The sequence below is a fragment of the Poecilia mexicana genome, unplaced genomic scaffold (genome assembly GCF_051168715.1).
Source record: "Poecilia mexicana isolate PSO_F unplaced genomic scaffold, ASM5116871v1 scaffold_1, whole genome shotgun sequence".
NCBI lineage: Eukaryota > Metazoa > Chordata > Actinopteri > Cyprinodontiformes > Poeciliidae > Poecilia > Poecilia mexicana.
Genome location: NW_028263370.1, coordinates 7284978 through 7297143, shown reverse-complemented (window position 1 = coordinate 7297143; position 12166 = coordinate 7284978). Strand labels below are relative to the sequence as shown.

General features: G+C 41.5%; 1 protein-coding gene across 2 annotated transcripts in view; it reads left to right on the top strand.

Annotated features, from left to right (window-relative positions):
- LOC106931156 (E3 SUMO-protein ligase ZBED1-like) overlaps positions 1-12166 on the top strand; it is a 13211-nt gene extending 1045 nt beyond the window's left edge. Inside the window, exons 1-7 of one of the 2 annotated variants that reach the window (XM_015009112.2) lie at positions 2752-3073; positions 6101-6408; positions 6731-6795; positions 6876-7033; positions 7666-8166; positions 8296-9782; positions 10660-12166. In XM_015009112.2, the coding sequence (XP_014864598.1) occupies positions 2836-3073; positions 6101-6408; positions 6731-6795; positions 6876-7033; positions 7666-8166; positions 8296-9782; positions 10660-11289 (3387 nt within the window). In that variant the 5' untranslated portion in view covers positions 2752-2835 and the 3' untranslated portion in view covers positions 11290-12166. Of the gene's footprint in view, positions 1-2751; positions 3074-6100; positions 6409-6730; positions 6796-6875; positions 7034-7665; positions 8167-8295; positions 9783-10659 lie in introns of those variants that run through there. The other variant, XM_015009111.2, reaches the window with a different exon arrangement.

Genomic DNA, 12166 nt, shown 5'->3' with positions numbered 1-12166 from the left:
ATATAATTACACTAAATAAAAAAAAAAAAATATATATATATATATATATATATATATATATATATATATATATATATATATATATATATATATATATATATATATAAATGTCAATTTCTTTCAACTAAAAATGAACATACCTAAATATAGCCATAGTTTATGAAGTGAGATTTCTTATTTTATGTGTTTTTTTTTTGTCAACAATTTTCCAAGTTTGGAAGTAAAAAAAAGTGTATCTTACCTTTTATATGTATTTGTAATATGTTATTTATTTTTGATTCATTTTTCATTCTTTAAAGTTCCTGAATTTACACATAACTTTGTCTGATGACGTCATTTTATCATTTTGAAATATTAAATCAGATGTGATGATCTGTTACTCAGTACTTAAGTAGACTTTTAGCAAAATACTTTAACTTTTTTACTTGACTTTTTTATTTTCTTAGGCTACTTTTTACTTTTATTTACCTAAGAAAAAAATATATTTAGCTATCCTTTAGTATAGTTTTTGTACCCACTTACTGGATTTCATTTAGAACAGTCAGAGTAAAAGGGGCTGCATACACATGCAGACCATGATTTTTTTTTTAGATTTTTATATATATATTTATAAAAATATAAATACTGTGCAGCGTTTTCCTTCCACTTTATAGCTGTGCACTACTTAGTGTTGGTCTATCATACAAACCCCAAGACGATACACTGAGGTTTAGGATGGATTTTAATATGACAAAATGTTGAAAAGTTCAGGAGAAACTGATAAAGAACCACTCACCAGCTTCAGCAAGCATCGTCACAAAGTATTTGACTTTAATTATGGGGTTGAAAAACACATTTCTCACAAAAACATGTAAATCTGTGAGATACAGAAGCATCTCCTTCCTGAACAGTGTGTTGTCTGGACATCCCAGTTGTTTTAATACATGTTTATTAATGTTTAAAGAAAATGCAATCAGGCATCAGGAAACTGTACCCAATGATGAACCAGACTGGAGGAGGTCCACAGTTCTCTTTCTGATGTATTAGCCATTTTCTTTTGCTTTATCCCTTGCCACATAAGTAAACAATCGGTTTGAGGCGTTTCCCTTAAGTATTTCAACAGGTGTGCATCTATTTAACTCAAATGTTGTGAATGAACCTATCAGAAATGTGCAAAGCCATAACACAATCTTGATTTTCCCATATTTTAAACGGCATAGCAACTTAAGTGTCTGAAAACTTTCGAATTTGATGGATGTTGAAAATATTTTCAGCAATTTCTCTCTTTCTGGTATTTAGCACATATAATCCAGACAGGAAAGTAAATTCAGCCTGATTTAATACATGGCAGTAAGAAAAGATGGTTGTGTGTTTATAAAGTGAGTGTAAATATCTGGTTTCAACTGTATAACTATATAATGATTTTACTCAAGTAGACATTTAGCAAAATACTTTTTATTTTTATGTTTACTTGGGTAATTTCTTAGACTACTTGTTACTTTTATTTATTTATAAAATACTTTGAAGTAATGCTACTCTTACTTTAGTATTTTGTGTGCCCACCTGTCCTACTGGATTTAATTTAGAAATGTCAAAAGTAGGGGTGCTGTGGTGGCACAGCGGTTAAGCACAACCCACATATGGAAGCCCTAGTCCTCAATGCGGCATCGCAGGTTCAATTCCCAACCTGGTAACCCTTGCCACATGTCTTCCCCCTTCTCTCATTACCCACCTTCCTGTCAATTTACCATCAAATAAAGGCCACTAGAGCCAATAAAAAAAGAAGTGTAAAGGGGGCATAATGATTTTTGACTTTTTAAGATCTACTAAATGTTTTATAGTAATTGTCAGAGCACCAAATTCAAGTGCAAGTTATAATTTTCCATTCAACCTCCTTTACATCTAAAAGGTACCGCATCACCTTCTTGGTATATTTTTGAAATATCGTTTTGGGTATTTGTAATTAAATCCTTACTAATTATTATTCATATTAATGTCTGAAATAGCTTTGTTACCTCCCACCCAGTCTATTATTGATAGATGTACCAATCCTGGACAGTCCTGATATCCAGTTTTCAATGAGAACAAATGTGGTGCTGGTTCCTTGATATAGTTCTGAATTTAACCAAAGATTGACAAATTATCGCCGTTATTGCTTCAGTATCAGGTATGTGATACTGAAGCGCCTTCAGAGGTGCTTCAGTATCACCTGCCCTTTGAGCAGGTTCTGGCTTTACCTTAGCATGTAGAAGAGTGTGGGGGTTGTTTCTATTTCCTAATGAGGAGGACATGTTGCTAGGAATGTGTGAGGGGCAATTTAAATGGGAAGCAGTGGGGGAAGGGAGGAGAGATCACTGACCACATGAGATAAGAGGAAAATTCAAAACCTGTTGGACTTGTTTCATGAATAAATGCTGTGTTTTAAATGAATTCAGTTCTAACTTTCTAGGGCTTTTTTGTTCCTGTTCTAATTTGTTTTTGGTTGTTGTTTTTTTAGTGCATTTATGCAAGCTGTGTTGGGAGCATTATCTGGCAACCTCTGCTGTCCCTGTGTGTTGCCGTTGGTCGAGTCGTAAAGACGTAAAAACATAGAAATAGAGCAGCTAGACCATGAAGTATTAACTGGATTTTTTTGTGTTTTTCGTCACTCCGCCCTGGAGGATTGTTCAGACTGAATCCTGAACAATACACCGATGCGCAGGGTTTCCCGCAGAAACCCGATCCTCTGGATCAGTGTTACTTTGGCACATTAAAAACATCGGCGCAGTTCCCCTGGGGACACTTCTACCACACGGAGCTCTGTCTGCAGCTCTGCAGCCAGCCAGCCGCTCTGCAGAAAAAGGGGGCCGCAAAAACATGGATCTCGTAATCAAGCCGAGAGCAAAGTCATTCGTGTGGCTTTATTTTGGCTATAAAGCTGGGGAAAATGGCCGGCCGTTGAATCCCGACGAGGTCGTTTGCCGTTTATGCCGAAAGATTGTGTGCGCAAAGGGAAACACCACGAATTTAAGGAGTCATCTGAGGCGTCGACATCCAACTGAGTTCAATGAGAGCATTGGTTCCGCGACCGCTGGATCTTCCCTGGAGCCTCAAGGTAATATAACGCTACATTTAGCGCCTCGTTTAGCTGCTGGAAACATCCACCAGCACTTTTTCTGTTGACATAATAAGTCGAGCATGAAACATTAGATGCAATCCTGCTCTGTATTTCGATGTGTTGCTGAATGGCCCTAAAGCGTGGTCGTGTTAAAGTTGCAAACAAGTAACACGGATAAAACGTGTCTTTACAGCTGAGAAATGAATTTAGAATATTCATCGTACTTTGAAACATCAAAACTAACTAATGCAGATGTAGACGAACCCAGAGGTTCTGAACAAGTTGCGTGTTAAATTCCTAGAGGATCCCTAACTGATTACAAGGAGGTCGCCGAATGTAGGTATTGGAGTTTGTATTTTGTCCTTATTTCATTTTCTATTCTGACTTGTAACTTATTTTCTTTGTTTGCCAGTAAATTGTACAATGGTGCACCTTGTAAAACATTGTGCTACGCCTGCGCACAGCGTAAATTTACCTAGTTGCTATGGTATTCCCTAAACGGCTGAGCACGTGCAGCAAACTAAAGAAAACACCAACGTTTGGCCAAGCCTGTATTGGTATCATTTTTAAGCAGGGGGCGCGGTGTTCTGCTGCACCATCAACATTTTACACACCACCGCCCTGGAGTGGATTCATACATATGTCGCCATTTTCTCGAAGCATATTAGAATTTATTTATACTACATAGAATTTCCTCTGAAACCGAGAGATTGGAGCTCAGATCTGGAAATGACATCATAGCCGAAATGAATGCATTCCTGATGCTGCTATCCTTGTATCCCGGAAGTAGGAGTTCTGAATGACGCTACACCAAGCATGACATTCCTGTTTCGAAAAGTAGAGAAGACAACGTTGTTTTTTTCCATTTAACTTTTATTTAACAAAGATAAAAATAAAAAAGCTAATTTAATTTAATTTAAACATTTAATTTCCAAGAGTGTCCTGGGCTAGACGGCAGCAGAACAAGATACAAACAAGACGGTTTCAATCTGCAATAAATCATTAATATTGCGATAGACGTATGATTAATATCAATAATCATATGTCAATAGAAAATACGTCTGATATAATGGTTAATAATTTCACTGAATCCCCATGCAGAACTCCACAGCATTCTGGGGGATGAAGGCAGTGGGAAAGCTGTACAGTAAGGGGAGAAATTGGAGTCCAACTGCTCAAGGAGAAACTGGGGGGAAAACATGGGAGGGTCTTGTCAGCAGTTTGGCAGTATTTCAGGGATTTAAAGCAAAAAGAAAAAAAATCTATAATTATGAATATTCATTGTTGCGATACTATACTGTGATAACGTTTTTCAGCCATATCATCCAGTCGCATTTAGACATACGTGACTCTAGTAAAACAACTCCCATAAAACGTCAACAGCCAGAGTTTTTTTTTCTTTTCTCCTTGTTCTTCAACAATCCTTTAAAACGCACAGCAAAATAACACTGTGGGAGCAAAGACTGTAACCAGTTGATCTTTTCCGTTGGATGCAACTCTGAAGATATTGAGGCAGCTGAACTATGATGCCTCTATATTAATATCCTCTATTAAAGTATTTACTTTTGATTCAGGTCTACAATCTATCTTATAAATATATAATATAAATATAAAAATAATAAATTAGATTGTTTTGGTGAAATTTGATTGACTTAAACCTGCTGGACTTGGTCTTATTCTATTTGCTCTGGTTTTGGTCATCAGCTGGTTGCCATGTTTACAGATGAAGTTTCACAAAAAAACATTTTTGCTGGTGAGTTGATCAACTCATCAGTTGATCAACTCATCAGTTGATCAACTCATCAGTTGATCAACTCATCAGTTAATCATCTGATGAGTTAATGAACTCATCAGATGATGAGTTGATTATGTGCAATAATCATACAAACTATTGCACAGGGTAAAAATTCAGTGTTTAAATGAAATTTCTTGGAAAAACATCTGATTCTAATGACTATTCTTGCATAATCCTACATTCAATTAACCCTAATAATAACAATTCTTCTGTCAGTTAAAACTTTATGGAAACTACACTTGTATTCATTTTTGAGCATTTAAATTCCATTTTTAGTATGTTAAATCATCATCCACGTTACCATAGTAGCACCCAATGACATAATCCAAGGAAATCTCAGTTTGCAGCATATTAACCATCTCATGCTGATAGACCGAATATAGAAAAGCAGGCTGTATGTCGGCTAATCTCAACATACATGTTGATGGTGTCTGTGTCACTACTGATGGGTGATTGAAGAGAAGATTAATCTGAACCAAGGTCAGCAATGAGATGAAAAAAATTAGAAGCATCAGGCATGGACTGTGTCCAACTTGGAGGTTGAGGGACTGCAGTAAGCATGGCTCCTAAAAAAAAATAATTGAAATGCAGGGAATGATTTCACTGGCTGGCCTGAGTCACACGGTGGATCTGGCAGCAGACAGCAGTATGGATTTTTTTTTTTTTTTTTTTACTTCCGAGCAGGGCCATTGTGGGATTTGCATTTCATGGCATATTGACCTGGATGGCGACTACAAGCAGATTTCTTTTGGCATTGAATTTTTAAAAAAGATTTCTGGATGCTGCCTTCTAAACTGACCACAATTTTCTTGCTGCATTCCATGAAGCCAACACTTTAACTGTGATATAGATTAGATCACAAACCAGTTAAATGTACTAGCTATTTGTGCAAAGATGCTGGAATACCCTTAAGTTTTCCTGTAGCAGGAACTCGAACACCATCCTAGGAGCTATAAATGTTCTAAAAAATTTTACATTTCTATCTTGTCAGCGCTATTTTAGAAATAAAAAATAGTTTGGTGTGTGGCGGTTTTGAAGCAGAGGAATACCCAGACAATTCAGCTCATCTAGAAGATCTCCCCCAGAAAGCCGTGTTTTGTCTATAAAGTTGCTACAAAAAAAATCTATGAAATATTCTAATTATTATTTTTTTTTTTACATGAGTGCTTTGCAGCTTTCATCTGAAGTTCATTTCAAATACATGATGATGCTGTTTGTATTTTCTCCAGCTCTAGATCTCAATCACGAAGAACTCAACGAGGATGTGTCGCTACTCCAGACACCTACCACCTCCAATTACGTTCCCGATGCGGTGGTCCCGCCGGGCGAGCCGTGGCTCCATGGCGGCCCTTCCCGGGCCATGCTGTCCCTGCCCGCCTGCCTCTCCCTCCGTTCGGATGGGGCGTCGTCGGGCGAGGAACAGATGGAGCTGAAGGTGTACGCCAAGTGCCAGCTGCAGCAGGGGGTCCTGTTTGGGCCCTTTCTGGGGGAGGTGTGCAAGGGACAAATGCCGAGCAACCTCAGATATGCCTGGGCTGTAAGTTGACACACCCGCAAGATTTTATGTAACGGGATCATTTTGTAAAGTTTAGAAAACAACTTTTCTAGTAGCTGGCAAGTGCGTTTTAATTATGACAATAAATATTTACAATATTTCAGAAAATTGGCAGGAAAAAATGTCGCGTAAGCTTTCAGAAGTAGAATTTTATTAATTTTTTTGTTCTTTATTTTAATCCTAAATTTAACCCTAAAGATTTGCAATTTGTAATTTCAAACCTTATTTAAAAGTTAAACAAATTTGTGCTTGATAAAATACATTTATAACACATTTACTGAAAAAAATCTTTTTTTTTTTCTAGATCAGAGATGATTTTGCTTTCACCTATGTTGATGCATCTGATGAGAACAAATCTAACTGGATGAGGTGAGTTATTGATATCACATCGCCGACCTTCCCCCGTCAGCCAACACGACTCACTGTAGATGTTTGCTCCGTATTCTCAGATATGTATCATACACGAGCAACGAGGACGAACACAACTTGGTGGTTTTCCAGTTTTACCGTCACATCTACTACAAAGTTTCCCAGTCCATCTCGGAGGGAGCGGAGCTCAGAGTCTGGATCGGGAAGGATTACGCCTCCCTGTTGGGTCTAGGCATGAGTGAGTTCTCATCTACGGGCTTAATGTCCCGTGGTGGATGATCTGGTGCATGTGGGCAGCTCATAAAAGTGGAATGTTATCAAAAAAGTTCATTTATTTCAGACAATAGTTTATGTACCGTCTAGATGTGTTGCACACAGAACATTTTATTTTACTGTTTGTCTCTGTCAACTGAAGATTATGGCTCGCAGCTAATAAAACCCCCCAAAATTCAGTGTGAGAAAGATTTGAATATTTCATAAAACAACTCTGACATTCTTGGCACATCAACAGAGCTACAGGCTGATGCAGTAATTTGTGGAAAATAAAGTTCCCTAAGAAGTATTGTGTTTGTATATAGTATATCCTGCATGGATATACTTTAAGTAGGCTTAATTTGCTTTAAACAGAATTTTGGGTTTCTTTAGCCATTATCAAAATTAACAGAAATAAGTGCTCGAATTGTGTTTAATGTGTCCACATGAGGTTCAATGTTTTAAATGGAACTGCTGGACAAAACTAAAACTATTTTTGACTATGTTCTAATTTATTGAGAAGGCTCCTGCACTGTTTGTGTTTTTTTTCTTTTTTTTTTCTTCACCTTACCAACTTTAGGCTGACTGGACTAAACTTAGTGTTATCGGCTTTTACAGGTGGTAATGCAAAATGTGAAATTGGAGACAAGGAAACAGCACTGCGCCTCCTGCAGGACGTCCAGCTGGTTACCCTCCCAGAGCCGAGCAGCACCTCGCTTTGGTCCGACAGCAGCCAATCACAGAGCCCCATGCCGGTCATCAGTGAGGTGACGACGGTGTCAAACGCAGAAGCGGCCGGTGATCCGGGCTCTGCCTTCCCCCCGGCCATCCAGAACCAGTTTGTGTACAGCAGCTCCAGTGTGACCGACAAGTACGATTTCCTGCCTGGCAGCGAGAAGCTACTGAGCCACCCAAATGCCCACCAGCACAGCGCCTGGCAGTTTTTTGGTTTGGAGCCGGATCCCACCGGTCGGCCTCTGGATCGAAGCATGGCGGTGTGCAAGTTGTGCATGGAGCGTGTGAGCTGTGGAGGAGGAGCCGCAGATCTCCAGAACCATTTGACCATCAAGCATCACCTCAAACCTCGAGACATCACCAAGGATCGCGTCCTGGCAGCAGGTGACAAAAAAAAATACATGGCCAGGATAGGATTGATCCCACAACACAACCACACTTCATCCTTTAGATTTTATCAACGCTTTCAGCCGACGCTTAGCCATTTTAACGCGTTTTTGTCTCCTTTGACAGGTCAGCGCATCGTTCCTGTGATGACTCCCGGCGGCGTTCACACCAGCTCTCATGTGGCGACATCTTCTCAAGTGACTAATGCCATCACCAGCTTCCTCATCAAGGATCTCCAGTCGCCAACTCTGGTGGAAGGAGAAGGCTTCAAACAGTTGCTGCACACGCTGCTGCCCTCCTACAAGGAGCCGCTCTCCTCCCAGCAGCTGCAGACCATCCTCAGAGACCACTACATCAAGGCCAAGATCAACATGGTCCAGCTGCTGAGGAGGAAAACCGCGAGCACCGACATCGAGGAGATGAGCGACTACACCGCTCCCATCGAGTTCGAGCCCCGGCGGCGCGGGCGACCCCCGAACCTCCAGAGGGCAGCTTCTCACTTCGTCACTTTGAGCGTGGACGTTTGGCTCCACAGCTGGCAGAACAGCTGCCAACATTACCTCACCCTCTGGGCTCATTACATTGACGATTGTGACTTCAGTCCTCACAACCTAGCTCTGGCCACCCAAAAACTGGAGGAGAGTGGAGCAAAAGACTTAAACCTCCAGGCGGTGGAGACGCAGGTGAAGGAGATGGCGCAGGAGTGGGGGGTCAGCCAGCCAAACCTGGTCTTGCTGGGAATGGAGGGGAAGCACAGGATGAGGCTGCGGCCCATAAAGACGGAGAAGGGGGTGGAGGCTACAGGGAGCCTCCCCCACCCAAATTCGACAACCTTTTTAGAGAGGGACGACTCTGCGTCGCCCGAGGAACCGCAGGTGTCCGCCGAGCACTTCAGCGAGGGCCTCCCCTCTGTCCCATGTTTCTTCAGCGCCGTGCAGGGCTGCGTTGAGGAGGTGATGCTGCACCCTGTGATCTTCAAGACCCTCTGCCAGTTCCAAGGCGTTCTCTCCACCCTGCTGCTGCCTCCAGCTCAGAAGAGAGGCTTGTACCACCATCACGCGCGGAAGCTGCTGCACAGCCTGACCAAGTCGGAGCAGGACCGGGTCAAGCTGTGGGCTCACAGCCAGCCCACCTGGAATTTGCTCTATCCATTACTGAACTCTCTCATCAAACACAAGAGCCTAATCTGTGACATAATAAAGGACATTAATGAAGAATGCATGGCCAGAGAGGAGACGGCCAACGAGCCGTTGGGGAGCTACCAGGCGAACTCCGCCTCCAGTACGTCGTCGACGAGCCTCCCCTCATTGCGCTCCGAGTGGAAGGTGGTGGAGGAGCTCTGCTTGGTCCTCAAGCCTCTGGACGTGGCCTGTAGGACTTTGGCCAAAGAGGCCTTCCCTCGTCTATCCCTCATCAAACCCATTCTCACGGGCTTGCTGTCGCGCCACCTCGTGCCGCGGCCGGGCGACTCCTCGTCCATCCTGAAGGAAGTGAAGCGGATGATGAGACGGAACCTGGCGAGCTGCTACGACAGCCCAGCGGTGAACAGGGTACTGTGCGTGGCATGTTCCCTCGACCCCCAGTTTCATGGGCTGGGCTTCATGGAGGAGAAGGTGAGCTTTGTTTAGTTTTTTTTGTTTCTTTCAAATACCTTTCCTAATAAATTTTTCCTTCCACTTGACTTTCCATTTATATGTTTTAGATGGAGAAATCCACTTTTAGCAATGATCTCTTGTGCCTTACCGTATACTTTTCTGCCAGCAGATGGCAGTGTTTCCCTTTGTTGTTTGGATCGCCACATGACATTACTGTATAAAAGAAAAATACAATTTTTATTTTATTTTTAGTGGTCTGATGGTATATTTAATTGAAAGTTAATTTATTGCCGTCAGTGTGTAAATTGTTTGAACTTATTACACAAAAAGCAATATTATTCAATTCAAGGGTTTTTCTATAATTATTTTAACAATTAAGCTGATGGGGAAAAAAAACAAAAAAAAAAACAAAAAATATGAATATTGTTGATTATTCATTGTGTTTTGTCTTTTTGTTAATTTAGAAAGAGCAGAATTTCTTGTGATTAGTCAATTTTAGTTGTTGAAATCAAACTCTGTTTTATAAATGGGTCATCTGAAAATAATTGCAAAGAAATCAATTAAGTAGTAGCATAATAAAAACAAAAAAGGTCATTTTCGAAAAAGGTAAGTTGCGAAAAAAAATGTCAGATTGGGCAGATTTTCTAAGATAAATTTACTTTATGTTCCTGGAGGCCGGAAAATAACTCGGTCACCTCGTCTGCTTATCCTGAAGTTTTAAACACAAGAAATTTGCTCATGGATTCTCTCAGTGTTTAGTCCGGATCAACATGGTGACATTGGTCTCCGACATTAGGTCTTCCCCAATTTGCTAGATTTTTTAATTTTTTTTTATTTTTCCCCCTGGATGAATTTCCTGCAAAGGATAATGAACTGTTTTAACCTCATGTTGCAGGAGCAGGTGGCCACATTCAACTGGCTGAAGCAGGAGGCTGTGAGGATCGCCAAGGAGGACAGGAAAGGGACTAAAGCCAACCAGATGAAGAGAAGCTCCCCTCCCGTGTCCCCGGAGTCAGACAGCGAGATCCTGCGGCGGAGCAAACGCCTCAAAGAGTGTCCCCCGATCAACTTCAGAGAGCTGATCGTGGAAGATGAGTTCAGCGACGCTGGGGAAAACGACGACTGCGGCGACCCGTCGGACCCCTCTTGCCACGCGGGGCTCAGTGGCATGGAGTTCCTGCTGGGCGACCTGTTCTGCTCCACCCCCAGGAGCAGGCAGAGCTCCGTGGAGGAGTCCGTCGACATGGAGATGTCTGTCTTCAGAGCCGACAGAGGGGCTTCGCTGGGGGTGGAGCCGCTGCAGTGGTGGAGGACCAAGGCGACTCAGTTTCCGCTGCTGGCCTCGGTGGCGCGGGTTTACATGGCCGCTCCGGCGGTGGCGGGAAATGCCGCGCAGGACTTCGCGCAGGAAGGACCGGGGAGAACCACAAACAGGAAGAGGTCCACCATTCCGCCCGAAAGTCTGGACGCTATCCTGTTTCTGCACCACAACCGCATTTCCACCGCTGAGGGTGGGCAGGAGTGATGGCGGGGGGGGAAAAGGCTTATTGAACATTAGAGAGGTTTCTTTTCCCCAGAGAGGTTCTGATGAAAAGAACTGAACCATTCCCTTCTGACTCGACTCGTCCAAGTTAAAAGTGATCCAGAAACCAAACCTGCAAGTTGATTTCAAATTTGAAAAGCAGCGTCGGTCCTGGAGAACCAATCAGCTAATTTCCCCTTCATCTGATTTTGCAGATAGGCATTTACCGACACGTTCATGGTGTAGTTTTTCTTTTTATATTTTATTTTGTATGTTTTTGGCTGCAGACTACAAAAACACAGAAATGTATTGTTTTCTGTATTAGATTAGGTTTTAACTACTGACTTAGATTTAACTGTAGTTTCTTACCCTGTAGTCCTTTGTGCCTTATCTCGTTTCGTTAGCCACTCCGTCACATAATATGTTTTCTAACCAAATTCAGCTTTTCTTCCCAACTTCTTTTTATACCTACAGCTGGTTATACTGAACTGTTTATGGGCTCGTTTTCTGCTGTTTTGCCTTTGATTTCTTTTTGTTTTGTTCATAAAAATATGAAGTAAAAGTTGAAGATTGTATCAGTTATGATTGCGTTGCAATGACGCTATTCAGTAAAAATCAACTGTAAAACATGCTGTCATGTTCAATTAAAGGTTAGCATAACCTCTGCTGTGATAGTTTTGTACCACCTTGTACTACTAAGCATAATATCTGTATCATAGGCTTTATAGAAGGAATTTTATACAGTCTGTGGTCTGTATTGTGCGTCCCTGAATGTATTCTTTCACCTTTTTATAATCAAATACAGAAAAAGAGGTTATTGTCCGAGTTATGTAGCAAACCTGTCCTTCTTTTTCCAATAAAACAGATTTAACAAGTTGAA